At 40.6% G+C, this 24,428-nt stretch overlaps 1 protein-coding gene across 14 annotated transcripts in view; it reads left to right on the forward strand.

The window, feature by feature from the left end:
• RAPGEF2 (Rap guanine nucleotide exchange factor 2) overlaps nt 1-24,428 on the forward strand; it is a 270,343-nt gene that overhangs the window by 117,891 nt on the left and 128,024 nt on the right. Inside the window, exon 1 of one of the 14 annotated variants that reach the window (XM_027567261.1) lies at nt 13,398-13,507. The exons of 11 other annotated variants lie outside the window; for them this stretch is intronic. In XM_027567261.1, the coding sequence (XP_027423062.1) occupies nt 13,497-13,507 (11 nt within the window). In that variant the 5' untranslated portion in view covers nt 13,398-13,496. Of the gene's footprint in view, nt 1-13,397; nt 13,526-14,496; nt 14,678-24,428 lie in introns of those variants that run through there. 2 more of the 14 variants (XM_027567263.1, XM_027567262.1) reach the window with 2 other exon arrangements.

Raw genomic sequence — 24,428 nt, forward strand, 5'->3', positions numbered from 1 at the left:
CATCCTCTGTCGTCCCCTTCTCCTCCTGCCCCCAATCCCTCCCAGCATCAGAGTCTTTTCTAATGAGTCAACTCTTCGCATGAGGTGGCCAAAGTACTGGAGTTTCAGCTTTAGCATCGTTCCTTCCAAAGAACACCCAGGACCGATGTTCTTTAGAATGGACTGATTGGATCTCCTTGCAGTCCAAGGGACTCTCAAGAGTCTTCTCCAACACCACAGTTCGAAAGCATCAATTCTTTGGCGCTCAGCTTTCTTCACAGTCCAACTCTCACATCCATACGTGACTACTGGAAAAACCATAGCCTTGACTAGATGGACCTTTGTTAGCCAAGTCATGTCTCTGCTTTTGAATATGCTATCTAGGTTGGTCATAACTTTCCTTCCAAGGAGTAAGCATCTTTTAATTTCATGGCTCCAGTCACCATCTGCAGTGATTTTGGAGCCAAAAAAAATAAAGTCTGACACTGTTTCTACTGTTTCCCAATCTATTTCCCATGAAGTGATGGGACCAGATGCCATGATCCTTCATTTTCTGAATGTTGAGCTTTAAGCCAACTTTTTCACTCTCCTCTTTCACTTTCATCAAGAGGCTTTTTAGTTCCTCTTCACTTTCTGCCATAAGGGCAGTGTCATCTGCATATCTGAGGTTATTGATATTTCTCCTGGAAATCTTGATTCCAGCTTGTGCTTCTTCCAGTCCAGCGTTTCTCATGATGTACGCTGCATAGGAGTTCAATAAGCAGGGTGATAATATGCAGCCTTGAGGTACTCCTTTTCCTATTTGTAACCAGTCTGTTGTTCCATGTCCAGTTCTAACTGTTGCTTCCTGAGCTGCATATAGGTTTCTCAAGAGTCAGGTGGTCTGGTATTCCCATCTCTTTCAGAATTGTCCACAGTTGATTGTGATCCACACAGTCAAAGGCTTTGGCATAGTCAATAAAGCAGAAATATATGTTTTTCTGGAACTCTCTTGCTTTTTCGATGATCCAGCGGATGTTGGCAATTAAGAAGAGGTGTCAAGAATACACAGAAGAAGTGTACAAAAAAGATCTTCACAACCAAGATAATCACGATGGTGTGATCACTGACCTAGAGCCAGACATCCTGGAATGTGAAGTTAAGCGGGCCTTAGAAAGCATCACTACAAACAAAGCTAGTGGAGGTGATAGAATTCCAGTTGAGTTATTTCAAATCCTGAAAGATGATGCTGTAAAAGTGCTGCACTCAATATGCCAGCAAATTTGGAAAACTCAGCAGTGGCCACAGGACTGGAAAAGGTCAGTTTTCATTCCAATCCCAAAGAAAGGCAATGCCAAAGAATGCTCAAACTACAACACAGATGCACTCATCTCACACGCTAGTAAAGAAATGCTCAAAATTCTCCAAGCCAGGCTTCAGCATACGTGAACCTGTTGACCATAATGGTGCTCAGATGTGATGAGCATAGTGCCTGGAGCTAACTTCCAGAATCAACCATCACCCCAGGCTGCTGGTTATGTCTCTCTGAGATGCTTAATTAGTATGGATGGGCCGTTCTATGCTGACCTCTGTCCTGAGTGGCTCCCCTGCAGTTGTTCATATGCATCTTCTGTCTTAGCCACCCTACAAATGTAACTCAGCCTCCAAATGCCTGCCTGGACCACGGAGCTGACACATGGAGATCTTGCTGTGTGTCACCAAGGGATAACGGCATTTTGAGAAGAGGGGTGGTCTGTTAGTCTGCTTTTTCATGGAGCATCACTAGGGTGAGACTGGACAATGACCTTGGATTTAACAACATGAAGGTCACAGGTGACCTGGATCACTGAGTAAGCACATCTCAGTGAAGCGGTGGGGCTACTTGTGGAGATAAGCACTGGTGAAAGAGAAATTTTATCATTTCCAGAAATTCCACTGTAGGGAGGAGGGAGGAAGTGGTGTTTTGGCTGGAGTTGAGGGGTCGTGGGGGATGTATCTCTTTAGCAGATGCCAGAGTGTGTTTGTATGTCGTGAGTAACCCAGCGAAGAGGGCTTATACAGGAGGGTGGGGGGTTGTAGCAGAAGTGGGTGAAGCCCACGACAGGGCAAGTGTTGGCTTTGGAAAGAGTGAAAGCGCTTTACCCTTTTATAGGCCCATGATCAGAGTCAAGGTCCAGGTATGGTTGTGAAGCGCAGTGGGTGCTGAGGAGTTTGGGCAAGAGAGAAGTTGTGAAACAAAAGGAGTGTTGAGTGCCCACTTGATATCAGTGGTCACTGACATGTGATCATTTGTGTCCCTCCCAAGCCCAGCAAGTGTTTGGGGGCAGGCTTGGGGCAGGTGGGTGTAGGGGCTGCTGGGCGTTGTTACTCTTGCACACGGCAGAGGGGCGAGGGGAGCAGGGTGTCCAGGCCCTGGGATTGGAGATACCATATCTGGAATGCTGCTTCTGTCATTAATGGCTTTATAAACAGCTTATCACCTACTCGAGCAATTTCTTTGAGTCTCAGCTCTGACCTTTCTTTTCTCCTCTGACAGTTTTTTTTTTTTTTTTCTTTACCTTTTAGCTAATAACACCTTAGAGTTAGCAGTGACCACATTTGCCAGGTCCCCTGCCTTCATCCCCACCAGCAATGCCTTTATTGTCACCTGCTCTGTGCAGCTCCCTACTTGCTCTCAAGACTCTTCCATAGTGAAACCATATCATCATTTAAAAGCCCAGACTCTTCTTGTTGATCCCTTGCATAATGAGCTTAAATGATACTCAGCTGCCAAATAGGCAACACGCAGCCTCCTTAGTGAGATGGTCTTGGGTTGCTGCTCTCTGCTGGGATGGTCACCTCACTGTTGCCGCCTCCCCTCCAGCCCCTCATGCCTCCTCACCCACTGTGAAAACCACATGCTTTCTCAATTGTGAAAGTCTTTAAAGGCCTCTGCTGTGTATATTCATCTTTACTGCTGCAGGGCCTAGCCCAGAGCATGCATTTAATAAATATTCATTGAATCGTATTGGTTCAGGATTCTATTTTTATTGTGCCCTTTTAAAAATCACTTAAAAAAAGAGCTTAACAATACTATAAGAACATAATCCCTGAGAAATCACTTGTAACAAGCTATAATTTATTGAAAGTCAGGTTAGTATAGAAAAGTCAGGAGGGAATGAGGCTGCAGCGTGTTGGAAGAAGGCATCTGGGGAGCCTGGGCTGAGGGCAGCACACGATCCTTTTGGGATGTGAAAGAGGGGAAAGGGGAGGTGGCATCTTACTGTATATTGTTTGCTCTCTGTATTAATTACAGTGAAGTTATTAATTTAGATTACAGAAAGCAGTCACATAAATGCAGTAGGAGTTACTTTTTTCTCTCCTGTGAGAGAACCCTGAAGATCACCAGCCAGAATGACCCCAGGTCCCATCTTTCTTCTTGGCTCATAGCTTTCTTGTATTCAACATCCATTCAGGGCACAGACTGGCTGCTGAGCTCCAGCCATTACATCTGCAGTGGGAGCCAGAAGCAGGGGAAAAGTAGATGAGCAAAAAGTTAACTTCTGTCCTTGAAACAAAGTTTCCTTTCACATCACATTGTCCAGGTGGAGTCATATGGCCGCTTCTAGTCACCCAGGAACCTAAGATCTGTCTTATTCTGAGATGCATTGTGTCCCTGAAAATAATAATATACAAATATCCTTCTAAGAGACTTCCCTGGTGGCTCAGAGGGTAAAGAATCTGTCTGCAGTGGGGATACCCACGTTTGATCCCTGGGTTGGGAAGATCCCATGGAGAAAGGAATGGCAACCCACTCCAGTATTCTTGCCTGTAGAATCCCATGGACAGAGAAGTCCATGGGGTCACAAAGAGTCAGACATAACTGAGCGACTTTCACTTTGACTTTTCATCCTTCTACGGAGAAAGATTAGAGCAGGAAACCAGCAGCCCCTGTTAGTTTCCCTCACTCTCTCCCTGTTAGCTTTCTCTATCAGATCCTCTGTTCCTCAGCCCTGTGCCTCCCTTCTCAGCCCTTACATCATCTGTAAGTCCTGCCTGTGCTACTTGAGGGTGACTCGGGTTCACGTATTCCCAGGACATACACAGAAGGTAAACATATATGTTAAAGATTTTTAAGGAAGCTGGGAAAGAATTCCAAATAAAGCAAATACATCTTGAAGCAAATGTGAACTTGGTTAGACTAGAGTTAATGCTATTGAAGGCAGAGTTTAGTTGTGCTTGATGTAAATATATCCTGTGTTAAATTTGAAATAAGGTAGATGTCTAAAGGTAGAGTGAAATATGTTAAAAACTACAATGGGATATACTAAAACATTCCCCCTTTGGGAATTGGCTGTACTCTCTGCTGTAGGACGCAGGATCTTCATCCTGGAAAGCTAGCATTGATTTAGCATTGTTTTGACCCTGTTCCAGTGTGATACCCGATGCACAGAGCAGTGTGGTTCTCTGGAGAGGGAGCTCGTGGCTGGGTCAAGTTGGGAATTCGGTTGCTATAACTACAACTGCACAGGTGAGCTGTGCATAAAAGTCAGGCTTCTGTGGTCCTTGGAATACCAGCGTTGGTGGTGTCCTAATACAGTAAGTAGTCTTCAAGGGAAGCGTTCTGACGTATGTGTATGTAGAGTTGATGTTCTAGCGCCTCTGATGCTTAAAGTCTTCAGTCAGGGGGCCTGTCATCTAGGACCTTTGCATAAATAAGCCTGTGATTTCACCTTGGAAGTCCGTGTTGGCAGTGATGTTTGGTTCTCTTGCAAAAGTAGATATTATACTTCATAAAGGTTTCAAAGTTTGATATGTGTCAGTGAAATACAACAATGAAATACAACATTGTTTTTCTCCGTAAAATGTCGGAATTGTTTACTGCTTAAGGGCAAAGGAGCTCGCACCCCTTGTGTGTGCACAGTTGTTCTGGGGAAGGGTTGATTTGGAGGGGTGTGTGAATTACTGCTCCATCTGTATGAATTCATGGTGTCTTAAAATACAGAGCAGCTCAATTTGGTTTTGTGTAAAGAAATACCCTTTCAGTGTTGGGAACACTGAGCGAAAATGGTAAGAGTAAGGCTATCGCTAAGAGAGAAATTGATAGATGAAGCAAATTATACTTTGTAAAATAGGAATGTCGTTATTAAAATTAATTTCTAATTAATCACAGTCCCGGGACCCTCTGTTACTAGTTTACAATGACTATAAAATTACTATGACTGTAAACTTGCGTGTATGAAATATAGGTATCTATTATTTATATATATATATATATATAATAGACAGCAAAGCTGTATATTTCAGTGTTAAAGAAAATGACTTTATGCTGTACTATGTACCACATTTTGTTTTTCAGATATGCTAAAAATTGTTTAAAAGTACTTCAAGAATTAAGAAATAGTTAAAATAAATTTAAATATAGCTTAGACATGTATATCACTGCCTTTTTATGTTAAAATTTAATTAAGTATAATGTGGCTTTAAAAACTATATGCTTAATATTTATTACTGATTAGAATATTGAAATGTAAGTTTAAAATAAAAAAGATTTGTTTTCTTAGATATTTCTTTCTTTTGTCACACATATATGGCTTAATAGGTATTGGATATTTTTGCAATTAAATGTATAATTTCTGGTATTGAATATTGATGTGTTACAGGTCTACACAAACATTTAATAACTGGATGTTCTTAGTTTAGCCTTCATCTAAAATTTTTTGAATGAGTCTGATATTTAAGGATAATTTTTACTTTATAATGACTTATTTTACATATTATAGCTATAAGCTGCTTAATGTGTCAGTTTCATTAAGATAAGTTTGCTATTTCTTGGGCATTTTCAGGTAATTTAAAAAACTCAGGCATTGCCCAAAATCTGTCCAACATTTTCCTATATTTTATTACTATATTTTTAGTTCTGAAAATATAGAACTAAAATGCATACTTAAAAGGGTGCATTTAGAAAACCACCATTAAGTATTCATACTTAATTCAGTTTTACAAGTAGGAAAACTATTAGTATTTTATTTCACTATTAATAAAACTATTAATATTTTATTCAGTCTAAATCATATACAGGATATGTGTATGCATATGTGTGTTTATGTATATATATCAAAAGTTTTTTATTGCCATGGTTCTTTATATAGTCTAAAATAATAATTATTATTCAGAATCTTGAGACCATATCAGTTTACCATTTAGTCATCTGATCTTGGATTTTAACTTATTATATAATTTTGGAAGCACAGAATGAAGAGTTATCTGTGATTAGGGTCTTCTGGGTTTTTAAATCATTATCCTATTTAAGTGAACTTTAAAAAAAAATTGAGGTAATATCAATACACATTAAGTATTAAGTATCCCATTAAGTAAAATTTTATATGTTAATTTTATATATAGTTAATGTGTGTCTATATCAATATATATAGCGGAGAAGGCAATGGCACCCCACTCCAGTACTCTTGCCTGGAAAATCCCACGGACGGAGGAGCCTGCTAGGCTGCAGTCCATGGGGTCACGAAGAGTCGGACACAACTGAGCGACTTCACTTTCACTTTTCACTTTCATGCATTGGAGAAGGAAATGGCAACCCACTCCAGTGTTCTTGCCTGGAGAATCCCAGGGACGGGGGAGCCTGGTGGGCTGCTGTCTATGGGGTCGCACAGAGTCGGACACGACTGAAGCAACTTAGCAGCATATCAATATATAGACATATATAGTTAATGTTGCGTATGGAAGCATCATTGTGGTTAAAGCAGTGGTTTTATTATCTATGTCAGAGTATAGAGTAGTTACAGGAGACCTGGGTTTGATCTGTGGGTCAGGAAGATCCCCTGGAGAAGGAAATGGCAACCCATTCCAGTATTCTTACCTAAAAAATCCCATGGATGAGGAGTCTGGTGGGCTACACCCCATGGGGTCGCAAAGAGTTGGACACGACTGAGTGACTGACGCTCATAGTCCTTCAGATGTATGGAGAAGAGCTACCTGATAATGATCTAAGCCTAAGCAGTATGTTTTAACTTTTCTTAAAAAGTGCTTGTGAGACAAAAAGTAGAAAAGATCCTGGATTAGAGTCCTTGTATTTGGCAATAAGGGGCTTCCCCAGTGGCTCGATGGTAAAGAATCTGCCTGCCAATACAGGAGATGTGGGTTTGATCCCTGGTTTAGGAAGATCCCCTGGAGGAGGAAATGGCAACCCACTCCAGTATTCTTCCCTGGGAAATACCATGGACAGAGGAGCCTGGTGGGCTGCAGTCCATGGGGCCACAAAGGGTCAGACACGACTGAGTATGCATTTGGCAATAAAGATGGTTAGGAGGTAATATGAACAATAACTGACCAAGCTGGGCCACTTATTAGATTCCCTTGGCTTAGGATGGGTACTACCCTGAGGCCCTGACCCTGGAGACTTTCAGTCACCACAATCTGGGCTGGACCTTACCCTCTCTTTTCAAAGCTCACAAGCAGGTGGTCAGTCAGATCTTAACTGAGCAATTGGGCTGATGACTGTGGCACCAGTAAACACTGCAGTTTTATGATGAGTGAACGAAGAGATCCTGGAAGATGCTGTATAGCTGGGACCGGAGACAGGAACCCTATCTCTATGGACCTGACTAGTGTTTTCATAGAAATAGAATTTGATAGGAGGTGCATGTGAGAGTAATTTAGGAAGACTAATGATGGAATTTAGTGACTTGAATTACAGAGAAGGGAGAGGATGGAATAAAAGATGGTTTGAACTTGCATGTCAGGCAGTGTGATGCCTTTGATAGCTACAACATAATTTAGAGGGGTTGAGGTGGGTGGTTTAGTTTCAGAAAACTAAGATCATGGCATCTGGTCCCATTACTTCATGGCAAATAGATGGGGAAACAATGGAAACATGAGAGACTTTATTTTCTGGGGCTCCAAAATCACTGCAGATGGTGACTGCAGCCATGAAATTAAAAGACGCTTGCTCCTTGGAGGAAGAATTATGACCAACCTAGACAGCATATTAAAAAGCAGAGACATTACTTTGCCCACAAAGGTCCATCTAGTCAAAGCTATGATTTTTCCAGTAGTCATGAATGGATGTGAGAGTTGGACTATAAAGAAATCTGAGCACCGAAGAATTGATGTTTTTGAGCTGTGGTGTTGGAGAAGACTCTTGAGAGTCCCTTGGACTGCAAGGAGATCAAACCAGTCCATCCTAAAGGAAATCAGCCCTGAGTATTCATTGGAAGGAGTGATGCTGGAGCTGAAACTCCAATACTTTGGCCACCTGATGTGAAGAACTGACTCACTGGAAAAATCCCTGATGCTGGGAAAAATTTGAAGGCAGGAGGAGAAGCAGACGACAGAGCATGAGATGGTTGGATGGCATCACTGACTCAATGGACATGAGTTTGAATAAACTTTGGGAATTGGTGATGGACAGGGAGGCCTGGCGTGCTGCAGTCCATGGGGTCACAAAGAATCGGACACAACTGAACGACTGAACTGAATTGAGCTGAATCAAGCCAGGCTTCAGCAGTATGTGAACTGTGAACTTCCAGATGTTCAAGCTGGTTTTAGAAAAGGCAGGGGAACCAGAGATCAAATTGCCAACATCCGCTGGATCATCGAAAAAGCAAGAGAGTTCCAGAAAAACATCTATTTCTGCTTTATTGACTATGCCAAAGCCTTTGACTGTGTGGATCACAATCAACTGTGGAAAATTCTGAAAAAGATGGGAATACCAGACCACTTGACCTGCCTCTTGAGAAACTTATATGCAGATCAGGAAGCAACAGTTAGAACTGGACATAGAACAACAGACTGGTTCCAAATAGGAAAAGAAGTACCTCAAGGCTGTATATTGTCACCCTGCTTATTTAACTTATATGCAGAGTACATCATGAGAAATGTTGGACTGGAAGAAGCACAAGCTAGAATCAAGATTGCTGGGAGAAATATCAATAACCTCAGATGTGCAGATGACACTGCCCTTATGGCAGAAAGTGAAGAGGAACTCAAAAGCCTCTTGATGAAAGTGAAAGAGGAGAGTGAAAAAGTTGGCTTAAAGCTCAACATTCAGAAAATGAAGGATCATGGCATCTGGTCCCATCACTTCATGGCAAATAGATGGGGAAACAGTGGAAACACTGTCAGACTTTATTTTTCTGGGCTCCAAAATAACTGCAGATGGTGATTGCAGCCATGATAAAAGACACTTACTCCTTGAAAGGAAAGTTATGACCAACCTAGATGGCATATTGAAAAGCAGAGACATCAGTTTGCCAACAAAGATCCGTCTAGTCAAGGCTATGGTTTTTCCAGTGGTCATGTATGGATGTGAGAGTTGGACTATGAAGAAGGCTGAGCGCCGAAGAATTGATGCTTTTGAACTGTGGTGGTGGAGAAGACTCTTGAGAGTCCCTTGGACTGCAAGGAGATCCAACCAGTCCATTCTAAAGGAGATCAGTCCTGGGTGTTCTTTGGAAGGAACAATGCTGATGCTGAAACTCCAGAACTTTGGCCACCTCATGCGAAGAGTTGATTCATTGGAAAAGACTCTGATGCTGGGAGGGATTGGGGGCAGGAGGAGAAGGGGACGACAGAGGATGAGATGGCTGGATGGCATCACCGACTCGATGGATTTGAGTTTGAGAGAACTCTGGGAGTTGGTGATGGACAGGGAGGCCTGGTGTGCTACGATTCATGGGGTTACAAAGAGTCAGACACGACTGAGCAACCGAACTGAACTGAGGTAGGTGGATATCAGAGGTGAAATGAATATGGTGGAGGGGCAGGTAAATAGGGAGAATACAGAGGCAAAAAAAGAGAAGGTCTTCTGACCTGTCCCTACAGGTCAGAAGGCTGTAGGGACAGGCTTTGACAACTAAACTTTGCCTTACTGTTCATTCCAATGTAAAATTATCTCATGTACTATTGTAAGCAAGTCGTGCAGTATATTGCCAATTCTTATATAAAAGGGGTGCTAGATTTCATAAATCCTATTGAATTTTATAAGCAAGATAGGAAATGGCAACCCACTCCAGTGTTCTTGCCTGGAGAATCCCACTGATGGGGGAGCCTGGTGGGCTGCCGTCTGTGGGGTCGCACAGAGTCGGACACGACTGACGAGACTTAGCAGCAGCAGCAGTGTTCATAGTATTCATTTACAAAGCACAGTTTGAAAATGATGGTTTGGGTTGCTTCCACTTCTTGCTTCTGTCAGTATTCATGGACATCTGTTTGTGTGGACATGTTTTCATGACTTCTTGAATAAATACCTGAGAGTGGGATGGATGGGTTATGTAGTAAATGTATGTTTAACTTGGTAAGAAGCTGTCACACTGTTTTCCATACCAGCTGTAACATTTAGCCCTCCCACAAGCAGTTTGAGAGTTCTGGTTACTGCATATCTTCTGCAACACTTGGTATTATCTGTCTTTCTAATTTTAGCCACTTCAGCATATATATGGTGATAATTACACTGTGGTTTTATTATGTGTTTCTCTGAAGACTAGTGTTGAGGATTTTTAATGTGTTAATTGGCCATTCATGTATCTTCTTTGAAGTGTTAGTTCACCCATTTGAAACCATATTTTTAAATTGGATTTTGCACACTAAAAAAATTGAATTGACTGTGTTACTTTGGCGTATGTTCTTTATATATTCTGCATACAATTCCTTTGGATGTATTTTGCAAAAATTTTCTTCCAGTCCATGGCTTGGCTTTTTCTTAACTATGTGTTTTAGAAGCAAAAACTTTTTCACCTTCATGAAGTTCATTTATGTCAGCATTTTCTTTTTTAGTTTCTACTTGTAGTGTCCTGTTTAAGAAATCTTTTCTTAACTTGATGTCATAAAGGTTTTCTCATGTTTTTCTTGTAGAAATTTTAAAGTTTCAGCTGTTCCATTTAGGCCTGAGATCCATTTTGATTTAATTTTTATGTATGATGTAAGATAAGGGTTGAGGTTTTCTTAATGTTTTTTGATACTTATATTTGCCTGTTCCAGAACCATTTATTGAAAAGAATATTTTTTATCTGTTAAGTTACCTTAGCATATTTATTAAAAAAATCAGTAGACTATATTTGGGCTTCCCTCATAGCTCAGTTGATAAAGAATCTGCCTGCAGTCCAGGAGACCCCGGTTTGATTCCTGGGTCAGGAAGATCCACTGGAGAAGGGAAGAGGCTACTCACTCCAGTATTTTTGGGCTTCGCCTGTGGCTCAGCTGGTAAAGAATCTGCATGCAATGCCAGGGACCTGGGTTTGATCCCTGGATTGGGAAGATTCCCTGGAGAAGGGAGAGGCTACCTACTCTAGTATTCTGGCCTGGAGTATTCCACAGACTCTATAGTCCAGGGAGTCTCAAAGAGTCGGACACAACTGAGGGACTCTTCACGCTTTACTTAGACTATATTTGTTTCAGGTCTGTTTCTGAACTCTCTTTTGTTCTGTTGATCTACATGTCAGTTCTTAATACCAATACCCTGTGGTTTTATAGTAAAACCCATGTAGTGTAAATCCCTCACCTTTTTCTGTATTAAAATTATTTAACTCTTCTATGTCTTTTCTTTTCCATATAAATTCTAAAATCAGCTTGTCAGTATTAGGGTTTGATTAGAATTGTGTTGGATCTGTGGATCAGTTTGGGAGGGTTTGCTATCTTAATGTTGAGCCTTCCAAACCATGAACATGGTATAGCTCAGAATTGATTTAGGTCTTTTACTATTTTTCTTTGTAGGGTTAAGTATCCTTTTGTGTTTTCAGTGTACAGGTCATGCATAGCCTTCATTAAATATATTCCTAAGTATTTTATTTTTTGATGATACGTGATAAGTTTTTAACTACTTCATTCTATAAAAGCAGATTTGAAATAAGTTAAACAGTATTGCCACGGTTACTGTTGGTAGAATTAGAAGGAACAATTATTTATAAAACAAGGAAAAACAGGATAAGTATGATTTGTGAGAAAAGTTCACATTTCATTCATATGAATTCAAAAAATTGACATTTTGTAACTTGATATCTTGTGAGAAACTAGTCATGTGTCAATATATGCTTTTCCTTTCTTGGAAAAGTGTTCTTTTAACTTCCAAGAGTTTCATGAATGCAGTACTATTCAAGTGACCCAAATTCTTGTTGAGGTCCTATCTTACAAAGACATGTGCTATTTCAGCATATTTTATGATATGTGCCAGATTTGGGGGAGGCTGGGGTTGGGTTTTGGTGCCATTTATATGAGCCTTGAAAGAATATCAGATGTTTTGTTGCAGTTACTTGAGATGTTTGATTCTTGAGATCAATTCAGGTTCTTACTGGTTAGGATCAATCCGAACCATTCATTTGAATTCATCTACCATTTTTCTTATTAGCAAGTTACATAGGTCTGTTAAGCTATTTCTTTTTTAAAATTAAAAAAAAAAATTATATAATAGGCCACGCACTGTGGCATATGGGGTTCTAGTTCCTGACTATGGATTTAACTTGTGCCTCCTGCAGTGAAAGAACAGAGTTTTAACCCTTGAACTGCCAATGAAGTCCTCAGTTTCTTCTTAATTATTTATTTTACTTGTAATGAATTTTATAAAAGTCAAGACATTGTAAAATAAGGCTTCAGAGCTAAGAGCTTCCTTGCCTCTTCCAACTTCTCCACGGCGAGCTTTGCACAATGAAACAGGGAGCACCCTGTAACAAAGGCATTTTGGATAAGGCATGCATCCAGAAGCTGAAGGGAGAGCTGTATGGACCATAACTTTTATACAAACTGATCAGCTGCCATCTGTGCGCAAAGCCCTGTGATCAGCAGAGACCCGTTCGTGCCACTGATGGCATAGAGTAGACTGATAGCAGCGGATCAGTTTAGCTGAGCTGTCCTCCAGCAGCTGGTCACGAGGACACAGACCCCACCAAAGTGTAGTCATCATCACTGTTCAGTCCTTTGCTGGGTAGATTGTGGCAGGAGACAAAAGCTGCTTGCTCTCTTCACCCCCATACAGCGAGGTAAGAGCCACCTTTTTTCTCTAGAAGGGAAAAATAAGGGCAAAAGCAGCCTCTTTCAACTTTTCCCATGTTGTTTGGATGTATATGTATGCTCATCTTTTCCAGGATAATTGTTCCAGCCAGGTGTACAGTTCAGCATCCCTTTGGTGGTTGAGAGTAGTGTGTGTAGTACAGGTTGGGTAAATGTCAGTACCAAAACCGCCCTGCTCGGCACATCTAAGCATTTGACCTTGAAGACACAGAGGAGAACAGACACTGCAGATTTCCCTACTTGCCCTTGACTTACAAGAGTGGATAATGAATTAATAGAAATTGATAAGGAGTGACTGTCAGGCAGCTGCTGTGGTCATGAGGCTGGTATGCGGAAACAGTGCCCGCTTGCACAGCATGCGTAACTCTGAACTGCAGCCAGGAGGGGTGGGTGGGTCACTGAAGCAGGAAATTGGCCGCCGAGAGGAATGCCGGCTCCCCACACAGGCTGCAGCCCGGTGCACCCAGGGAGAGAAAACACAGGGACGATGGGGCGAGCTGGTGGCTGCAGAGACCCGGCTCCTCTAGCAGGAGGCAGCGCTCATGCTTCAGAGGTACTGAAGACAGTGCAGGTTAGATTTTATTTTAAGGGATCAAAATGTTCATAGCGTAAGTAGCAGATGTCTAGTTCTTATATAGTTAAATAGACCACGGGCTACAGAGCGGGGAAAACATAAAACATAGCTCTGAGGCCTTCCCCTAACAGGTTTTTTTTTTTTTATTGCGCTCTATTTTTATAAGCAAAGGTTAAATGTGGAGATTCGCTCTGCAGAGGAGCAAACCTCTGTTCATCTGTGCGGGGTGATGATTATTAGAATACTTCTAAATGAGCCTCCAAAAAGCTGTCTGTTTCATTTTCCCAGTTACTTCTGAAATAGCCTGTTCCAGGCCACAGTTTAAGAACTGTTTGTAATTTAGACACACACAACTTCAGTGTGTACTTGGTGTGTGTATGTTTTTAGTATAAATAGCTGTTACTTTTTTTTTTTTTGGCTTGTTTGTTAAACTAATGAGTGAGGACTAAATATTTTTTAAAAGATTAAGTGATGCCTTTCAAACCATTTTGCTCTTCTGTTAAAATGTATTCCTGTAGAGTCTACTGATTTTGAGAATGGAATTGATTGCATCAGCAGTTACTTGTTAGATTTTTCTTTTTCTTAACTGTTTATGCTGTTCTGGTATCTAAAGACAGTTTTTCATGTGAGTATTTTTGGTAAGTCCTACATAGATATTATTGGTTTTGTTTTAGGAGCATCAGGCCAGTCATTTATTTTAAATCTCAGTACATTTTAGCAACTGTACTCATTTTTTAGAAATGAAGATATGAAGAATCGGTATCGGAGAATCACATATTTAAACATTCTGTAAATTAGGACTGCCCACCAGTGTAGGCGCAGTCTGATGGCTGTGTGGATGTAGCCTGACATGAAAAAGTTTACATTCCAGTACTGAGGAGTTGCATTCCACTGGGCAGTTCTGACGCACAGCAGGAATGCGGGGGCCCTTGTATACAAAGGGCAAGTTTAGGGACACTGACAGAAGAGGCTTCTGTGCTCAGCCACTCACTGCCTTTTGTAGACACACACAGTGCTAGAAGCGCTCAGGACTCAACTTGGATGGGAAAATGTGGTCACAGAAGCGCAGGGCAAGGTGGCCTGACCTCAGAAAGAGCCTGCGGAACCCTGCCCGGTGAATCACGGCTTGTGGGTATCTGTGACAACTAGGTAAGATTTGATACCTGCGGACAACTGGGGTTTCTTGTCGTGAACCTTGGACTTGAAAGTTTATCAGACTATTAACATTTTTTTTTCTATTTTACATTATATAGGAGACTACATTTAGTAAATTTTTTGTCTGTGTATATTTTAATTTTTAGTTTGTTCTGTAAGGGAAAAAAAGCTTAATGGGAATGAAAATCTGGATTGTTAAACTGTTTTTGGAACAACCATTCTTCAATTCGTTTTACTGAGGACTGTGAACATTTAGCTATCTTGTATTTGTTATGCTGCAGGTAGTCTTTTCATTAATCATTTTCTGTGAGTTTAACTTAAAAAAATATCACAGAGAACCAATAGTTGACCTAAAGTGAGTCTGCATCACTTCTGGTTGTCATCTTTGGTGGTTTAGTCTAAGATTATCAGGACGTTCTGAAATTACATTGAGATTAATAGTTGAAAGCCAGGCTATATGCTGCCCTTTGACAGAACAATTTAGAAGGATTTAGAGACTAGTAGTTAAATATTCACACTGTGTAGAATCAGAAGCCTAATGGTGTTCTTACAACACAAATGCCCTACTTCTCTGTTTCTCCTTATCTCTTTCTAACTTTGTGGACTTTTGTGAAAGGCTGGCATCAAGTGTAGAAAGAGGTAACAGGTTTTTTAACTATTCAGACCAAGTCTTACTGATAACTGTTACCTACATCTTTTTTTGAAAGATAGTTAAATAAATATTTGTGTCTCATACACAAATGCATGTGTACATAGAAAGGCTGAAGTTGCCAGAAGACAATTTTTTAAAGAATTTAAATTTAGAGTTTAAAAAAAGCTGTGTCACTTTAAAAATTAAGGAGCTTAAATTTTAAAAATATCTTTGTTTATCTTGGAACGCCGTATTATGAGTGCCATTTCAAAGAAGCAGATGTGCTAGTAGTTGAATTTCTGGCAGCAGCTGCCTGAGGAGGCTTGGTTTTTATAGATTTGACTTTCAAACCTTTGACTCTCCCAGGGTAACCCTCAAACACTTGATGGTCATTTGTAATTTTGCTGAATTCGAATTGCTTTCTGAATCGCAAAAGCTGATTTGTCTTTTTCACTCAACTAGCCAGTGAGTGAGCCAACCCCTGAGAATCCACCTTTCCACAGAGCTCTGTTCCCCACTTATTGTTGCATTATGCTTTACAGGTAAATGTGATGCCCTATAGCAGTATTCCTGAGGATATCTGGGAATTATTACTCATACATGTCAAGCTTACAAGGACCAGAGTTTTTATATTATTGAGTGTGGAAAAGGGCTGTTAAAGAAAGTGAGAGGCTGAGGTCAGTGTAGATCACAGAACCATGCCATGAAGCCTGATGGTGATTTGGGGCATCTCTTTTAACCTATTTTGAGGTAGCTTGGCTTTGTTTTCCCGCTTATGGAATGAAAATTGAACATTTCTCATGAGCAGAGTAGGATGGTGGGTCATACATATTAAAACTCCTTGGGGGCCTTTTTCTAAATCAAAATGTTTGAGGGCCTTTGATGTAGCACATTGGATTCTGGCATAGCTTCATGTGTGAAGCTGAAGGGGAAAAAAAGGCCAGGAGACCCTGTACTATATGATTTTCTAAGTTTTTTCTCTCAACTCTGACATTCAAGAAATTCATTTTGTTTTTGAGATGCATTATAGTCAGGAAATATGACATTCTTTTTATGAAACTCATAGTTCGCTATTCTGCCTGTTATCACCAACCTCTTGTGTACTCATCTTCCATAGAATATAAACTAAGAATAGGGGTGACATTTAGTGAGTTTCTTGTAACCTCTGTGTTGGTTGCATAGTTTATGAGTTTGAGCAAACTCTGGGAGATAGTGAAAGACAGGGAAGCCTGGGGTGCTGCAGTCTATGGAACTGCAAAGAGTCGAACATGACTTAGCAAGTGAACAATATTGATTATGTAGTTTGTGTCCAGTAAGCTTTGGAAGACAAATAGGAAGCAGAATTGTACATGAGTGAGCATCTTTCTCTTTCTCCCACTTTCTCCATATATATATGAAGACTGGGCTGCCACAATGGGGAGACTCTCTAATTTATGACCAGGAATAAAATAAAAATGGAATAATGCTGGGTGAAAGAAAATGTGGGTATAATTGACTCTTCAGAACTGACTTCAGGCTACCAGGGATGAAGGATGGAAGATAAATTGGGAATTTGGGGGTAGGTATATATACATGCTGTTACATGTAAAATTGGACTTCCCAGGTGGTGCTGGTGGTAAAGAGTCCGCCTGCAATGCAGGAGACACAGAGACAAGAGTTTGATCCCTGAGCTGGAAAGATCCCCTGGAGTAGGAAGTGGCAATCATTCCAGTATTCTTGCCTGGAAAATTCCTTGGACAGAGGAGCCTGGCGAGCTACAGTCCACGGGGTCACAAAGAGTCAGACACGATTGAGTGACTGAGCACATATATTAAATGGATAAACAACACTAACCTACTATATAGCACAGGGAACTCTGCTCAGTATTTTGTAATAACCTGAATGAGAAAAGAATCTGAAAAAGAGTAGGTAAATGTGTAAGTATAACTGAAACGTTTGGCTGCACACCTGAAACTAACACAGTATTGTTAATCAACTGCACTCCAATATAAAATAAAAATTATAAGCAAGGAAACTATAAGCCAGGTGAAAAGACAGCCTTCAGAATGGGAGAAAATAATGGCAAATGAAGTGACTGACAAAGAATTAATCTCAAAAATATACAAGCAACTCCTGCAGCTCAATTCCAGAAAAATAAACAACACAATCAAAAAATGGGCCAAAGAACTAAACAGGCATTTCTCCAAAGAAGACATACAGATGGCTAACAAACACATGAAAAGATGCTCAGCGTCGCTCATTATCAGAGAAATGCAAATCAAAACCACAATGAGGTACCATTTCACGCCAGTCAGAATGGCTGCTATCAAAAACTCTACAAACAATAAATGCTGGAGAGGGTGTGGAGGAAGGGGAACCCTCTTACGCTGTTGGTGGGAATGCAAACTTGTACAGCCACTATGGAGAACAGTGTGGAGATTCCTTAAAAAACTGGAAATAGAACTGCCTTATGACCCAGCAATCCCACTGCTGGGCATACACACTGAGGAAACCAGAATTGAAACCAAATTGAAAGAGCACGTGTACCCCAATGCTCATTGCAGCACTGTTTACAATAGCCAGGACATGGAAGCAACCTAGATGTCCATCAGCAGATGAATGGATAAGAAAGCTGTGGTACATATATACAATGGAGTATTATTCAGCCATTAAGAAGAATACATTTGAATCAGTTCTAATGAGCTGGATGAAACTGGAGCCTATTATACAGAGCGAAGTAAGCCAGAAAGAAAAACACCAATACAGTGTACTAACTCATATATATGGAATTTAGAAAGATGGTAACGATAACCCTGTATGCGAGACAGCAGAAGGGACACAGATGTATAGAACAGTCTTTTGGACTCTGTGGGAGAGGGAGAGGGTGGGATGATTTGGGAGAGTGGTGTTGAAACATGTATATTATCATATATGAAATGGATTGCCAGTCCAGGTTCTATCACTTCATTGCGGACTTAGTATAGAAAAGAGATTGATTCCAAGTTAATCAGTGGTGTAGTTCAGTCATCAAACTTAACTTCCTTTGCCCCTAACGTGTTCTTTTTTGGGCAAAGTGGAATTACTACTTTTTTAAATTGAAGTCCTGAATTTTGCCAAAAAACTCAAAACCCCTAAAACAAACAAAAGTCTTGATAAGTTTCTCTGATAATACATTTTTAAAGAAATTGTGGATATGCTCATGTGTAGCACATAAAATATGTCATTTTAATCATTTAAATAGTGTTACTTACAATCACACTATTGTGCAATTAATTACCACTGCTGCTGCTGCTGCTGCTGTTAAGTCGCTTCAGTCGTGTCCGACTCTGTGCAACCCCGTAGACGGCAGCCTACCAGGCTCCTCCGTCCCTGGGATTCTCCAGGCAAGAATACTGGAGTGGGTTGCCATTTCCTTCTCCAACGCATAAAAGTAAAAAGTGAAAGTGAAGTCGCTCAGTCTGTCTGACTCTTCGAAATCCCATGGACTGCAGCCTACCAGGCTCCTCCGTCCCTGGGATTCTCCAGGCAAGAGTACTGGAGTGGGGTGCCATTGCCTTCTCCTGCTGCTGCTAAGTCGCTTCAGTCGTGTCCGACTCTGTGCGACCCCGTAGATGGCAGCCCACCAGGCTCCCCCATCCCTGGGATTCTCCAGGCAAGAACACTGGAGTGGGTTGCCATTTCCTTCTCCAATATATGAAAGTGAAAAGTGAAAGTGAAGTCACTCAGTCGTGCCTGACTCTAGCGACCCTATGGACTGCAGCCTACCAGGCTCCTCCATCCATGGGATTTTCTAGGCAAGAGTACTGGAGTGGGGTGCCATTGCCTTTTCCGTTGCCTTCTCCTACTTGTCTCCAAAACTTATGTTCCATAGCTCCAAACAGAAACTTTGTAGCTGTTAGGCATTCCCCTAAGGCCTGGAAATCTCAAGTTTACTTTCTGTCTTTATGAATTTGCCTATTCTAGATATCTCATGTAGGTGGAATCTTATACCATATTTGTCATTTTGTGACTGGCTGTGGCACTTAGCATAATGCTTTCAAGGCTTATCCATGTTGTAACACTTAAGAGCTCTTTAGTCCTTTTCATAGCTGAATAATATTCCATTGTCTGTATATATCACATTTTGTTTATCACTCATCTGTTGATGGACACTTGTGGCGTTTTTCACCTTTTGTTATTGCAGAGAGTGCTGCAGTGAAAACTGGTGTACAAATGTTTGGGTCCGTATTTTTAATATTTTTTGGATGTTTATCCAGGAGTGGAATTGCTGGGTCTTCTGTTAATTCTATGTGTAACTTTTAGAGGAACTACCAAACTCTTTTTCACAGTTATGGCACCGTTTTACATTTCCACAAAGGTTCCAGTTTCTCTTCAACACCTGCTATTTTTTGTTGTTGTTATTATAGCCATTCTAGTATCTCATTCACATGCAGTATCAGATGTGAAATGGTGTCTCATTGTGAGTTTTTGTTTTGTGTGTGGTGTGTTTGTGTGTGTTAAGATTTGTTTATTTTTGGCTGTCTGGGTCTGTGTTGCTGTGCTCGGGCTTTGTCTAGTTGCTGCAGTGGGAGCTACTCTTTGGGTGTTCCGGCTTCTCATTGCAGTGATTTCTCTTGTTGCTGAGCATGGGCTCTAGGCACATGGGCTTCGGTAGCTTTGTTGCTCGAGGCATGTTGAATCTTCCCAGATCAGGGATTGAACCTGTGTCCCCTGCATTGGCAGGTGTATTCTTAACTGCTAGACCACCAGGGAAGCCCGTTTTGTGTTTTTATTTATTTATTTTTCTGTAGAAAGCATAGCCAAGATTTATTAAGCTGTAGTACACTACAGGGGAGAAGGCAATGGCACCCCACTCCAGTACTCTTGCCTGGAAAATCCCGTGGACGGAGGAGCCTGGTGCGCTGCAGTCCATGGGGTCACTAGGAGTCGGACACGACTGAGCGACTTCACTTTCACTTTTCACTTTACTGTATTGGAGAAGGAAATGGCAACCCACTCCAGTGTTCTTGCCTGGAGAATCCCAGGAATGGCGGAGCCTGGTGGGCTGCCGTCTATGGGGTCACACAGAGTCGGACACGACTGACGTGACTTAGCAGCAGCAGCCGTACACTACAGTCTGACGGAGAGTGGGCAACTTGGTGAGAAGCTCCTTGTGTTTTTGATTTACTTTTTTCTAATAACTAAGGATGTTGAGCAACTTTTCGTGTGTTTGTCAGCCATTTGGAGAAAAGTCTATTCAAGTCCTTTGCCTATTTTTTAATTGGGTTGTCTTTTTGTTATTGAGTTGTAGGAATTATGTACTCTGGATCTTAAACCCTTCTCAGATATATGCTTTACAAATATTTTCTCCTATTTTGTAGATTGTGTTATTCATTTTTTGATAATGTCCTTTGCACCAAAGTTTTTAATTTTGGTGAAGTTCATTTAATTTTCCTTTTGCTGCTGATGCTTTTGATGTCATATCTGAGTCCATTGTCAAATCCAAGGTAATGAAGACTCATCCTTGTTTGTTTGTTTTTTTTTCCCTTAGAGTTTTATCATTTTTGGCATTCTTACTTAGTCAGTGCTCCATTTTCAGTTTAATTTTGTATGTCACGAGATGTAAGGATCCAGCTTCATTGTTTTGGTGTACTACTTAACCCAGTAGTTTGATTGCAGCTTTGTAGTAAGTTTTGAAATCAAAAGCATACTTTCTCTGACTTTGTTGCTTTTCAAGATTGTTTTGGCTAATTAGGGCCTCTTGCATTTTTGTATGAATGTAAAGATTGCTTTTTCCATTTCTGCAAAAAAAATGTTTTGGGGAGGATTTTGATGGAGATTGCATTGAATTTGTAGGCCACTTTGTGTAGTCTCTTTGTTGTTCACTTCCTAAGTCATGTCCAACTCTTTGCAACCCCATAGACTGCAGCATGCCAGGCTCCTCTGTCCTCCACTATCTCCCAGAGTTTTCTCAGTCATGTCCGTTAAATTGGTGAAGGTATCTAACCATCTCATCCTCTATTGCCTCCTCCTCTTGCCTTCCGTCTTTCCCAGCATCAGGGTCTTTTCTAATGAGTCAGCTCTTTGCATCAGGTGGCCAAAGTATTGGAGCTTCAGCATCAATCCTTCCAATGAATATTCAGGGTTGATTTCCTTTAGGATTGACTGGTTTGATCTCTTTGCAGTCCTGGGGACTCTCAAGAGTCTTCTCCAGCACCACATTTTGAAAGCATCAATTCTTCGGTGCTCAGCCTTCTTTATGGTCCAACTCTCACACGTGTACATGACTACTGGAAAATCCATAGCTTTAACTATACAGACTTTTGTCAGCAAAGTGATGTCTCTGCTTTTTAATGTGCTGTCTAGGTTTGTCATAGCTTTCCTTCCAAGGAGCAAGTGTCTTTTAATTTCATGTCTGCAGTCACTGTCTGTAGTGGTTTTGGAGCCCAAGAAAATAAAATCTGTCTCTGTTTCCACTTTTTCCCCTTCTGTTTGCCATGAAGGGATGATACCAGATGCCATGATCTTAGTGTTTTGAATGTTGAGTTTCAAGGCAGCTTTTTCACTCTTCATTATTATTTAATATACTTATCCAAGGCCCAGAGAGATGAAGTGACTTGCCCAAGATCACACAGCTAACTGGTAGTAGAGTGTATTGAGAAACAATATTCTCAACTACAATAGCTGCTCTCTTTCCATTATATCATCCCCTGGACTCTAAATCCCAAGTCAGTAAGGGCTTACTATGTCTTAGTTCCTTTTCACTTTCTGTCATTAGGGTGGTATCATCTGCATATCTGAGGTAGTTGATATTTCCCCTGGCAATCTTGATTCTAGCTTGTGAGTCATCTAGCCTGACATTTCACATGATGGACTCCTCATGTAAGTTAAATGAGCTGGGTGACATTATACAGCCTTGTTGTATTCCTTTCCCAATTTTGAATCAGTCCACTGTTCCATGTCTGGTTTTAGCTGTTGCTTCTTGATCTGCATACAGGTTTCTCAGGAGACAGGTAAGGTGGTCTGGTTCTCCTGTCTCTAAGAATTTTCTACACTGTCAAAGGCTTTAGTGTAGTCAGTGAAGCAGATATACATGTTTTTTTCTGGAATTCCCTTGCTTTCTCCATTATCCAGTGAATGTTGGCAATTTGATCTCTGGTTCCTCTGCCTTTTCTAAACCTAGTTTGTACATCTGGAAGTTGTTGGTTCTCGTACTATTGAAGTATAACTTGAAGGATTTTGAGCCTAACCATGCTAACGTGAAATGAACTCAACTGTGTGGTAGTTTGAGGATTCTTTGGCATTGCCCTTCTTTGGAATTGGAATGAAAACTGACCTTTTTCAGGCCTGTGGCCACTGCTGTTTTCCAAATTTGCTGGCATATTGAGTGCAGCACTGTAACAGCACCATCTTTTAGGATTTGAAATAGCTCAGTTGGAAGTTCATCACCTCCACTAGCTGTGTTCATAGTAATGCTTCCTAAGGCCCACTTGACTTCACATTCCAGGATGTCTGACTCTGGTTGAGTAACCACATTATTGTGGTTATCTGGCTCCTTTAGACCTTTTTAGTATAACTCTTTTGTGTATTCGTGCCACCTCTTTTTAATCTCTTCTTCTTCTGTTAGGTCCTTACCATTTTTGCCCTTTATGGAGCCCATCCTTGCATGAAATGTTACCTTGGTATCTCCAGGTTTTTTGAAGCTATTGCTAGTCTTTTTCATTCTGTTGTTTTCCTCTGTTTCTTTGCATTGTTCATTTAAAAAGAAAGCCTTAATTGTAAGGCTTAAAAACAAAAAAGATTGCGTTTGATAGGAGTAACTTCATTTCTGACAGTCGCACCAAGGAACATTTGGAGGAGAATTTAGTCAAATGACTTTGGAACAGTCTTTCTATTTCTGACTTTTCTTAAAGCCCTCAGGTATTATGAAGTGAAGTGAAGTACAGGTCACTCAGTTGTGTCCGGCTCTTTGTGACAGCCTTGGACTGTAGCCCACCAGGCTCCTCTATCCATGGAATTCTCCAGGCAAGAATACTGGAGTTGGTAGCCGTTCCATTCTCCAGGGATCTTCCCAACCCAGGGATTGAACCCAGGTCTCCCGCGTTGCAGGAAGATTCTTTGCCATTTGAGCCAACAGGGAAGCTGGGGATTGTAGCTGTACTTTTAAAATTAACCAAGTTCTTATTTAATCTGTATCATTTCTAAATTTCCTTAAGTCATGATTTTAGCAATCTAAATAATACCAACTTTCAGCTGCTGTTAATAAGACTGAGTGAAATATTCTTTTAATTATGCCTCTGGTTTTACAGGAATCCCTTTGGTTGTCCTTAAATTTTTCATTGGAAAGTTTTCAGATCTGTGGTTTTCCCCTTAGAAACTTTTCTAGCCTAGTGCTCTATTGTAGATTTATGTGGTTTTCTATGATGGTACGTATGGTAATTTTCAGGTTTTATTTTTCCTATTGTGTCTTTCCTTTTGAGGTGTGTCTTTGTTTATTATTTGTTATTTATTATGTATGCAGTTTGCTGTGCTAATGACTTGAAAGACTTCTAGTTTTCATTTGACTTCTAACTGAAACCCAAGAACCCTTTGTTGTTTGGTCTTATCTTACATACTGTGTATATTTGATCACTTTTCACATAGAGTATTTCCTTGTGCAGATTGGGTCCTTACTGCTGTTTTACATGCACATAAAACTTTATAAAAATGTCTTGTACTTTATTCTTACTAGCTTTGTTCTGTGCTTTACTATCTAAATGTCTGTGTCATTTGCAAACCTGAAGATTTCTGTGCAATTCTTTCTACTAAATCATCTAAATATTTAAACGAATTGATCTTAGTATTATCTGTGGGTGTTTTGTCTCCTATATGTCTCTATCTGGTTTTCTTTTTTTTTGGCTGTGCCATGCAGCTTGCAGGATCTTAGTTCCTTGACAGGGATCAAACCAGGGCCTGGAAAACACAAAAGTCCCAACCACTGGACCACCAGGGAATTCCCCTTGGGTTTTTTTTTTTTTTGTCTCTATACTTAAGTTTTCCAGTATCATATTTTTAAAAGTTTATTTATATACAACTTGATCAAAACTTAGTAGATAATGGTGTTTACTTCCTTTTGTTCATATATTTTTTGAGTCAAAGAATCAGATAGTAGAAGCA

This window comes from Bos indicus x Bos taurus, chromosome 17, assembly GCF_003369695.1.
Source record: "Bos indicus x Bos taurus breed Angus x Brahman F1 hybrid chromosome 17, Bos_hybrid_MaternalHap_v2.0, whole genome shotgun sequence".
NCBI lineage: Eukaryota > Metazoa > Chordata > Mammalia > Artiodactyla > Bovidae > Bos > Bos indicus x Bos taurus.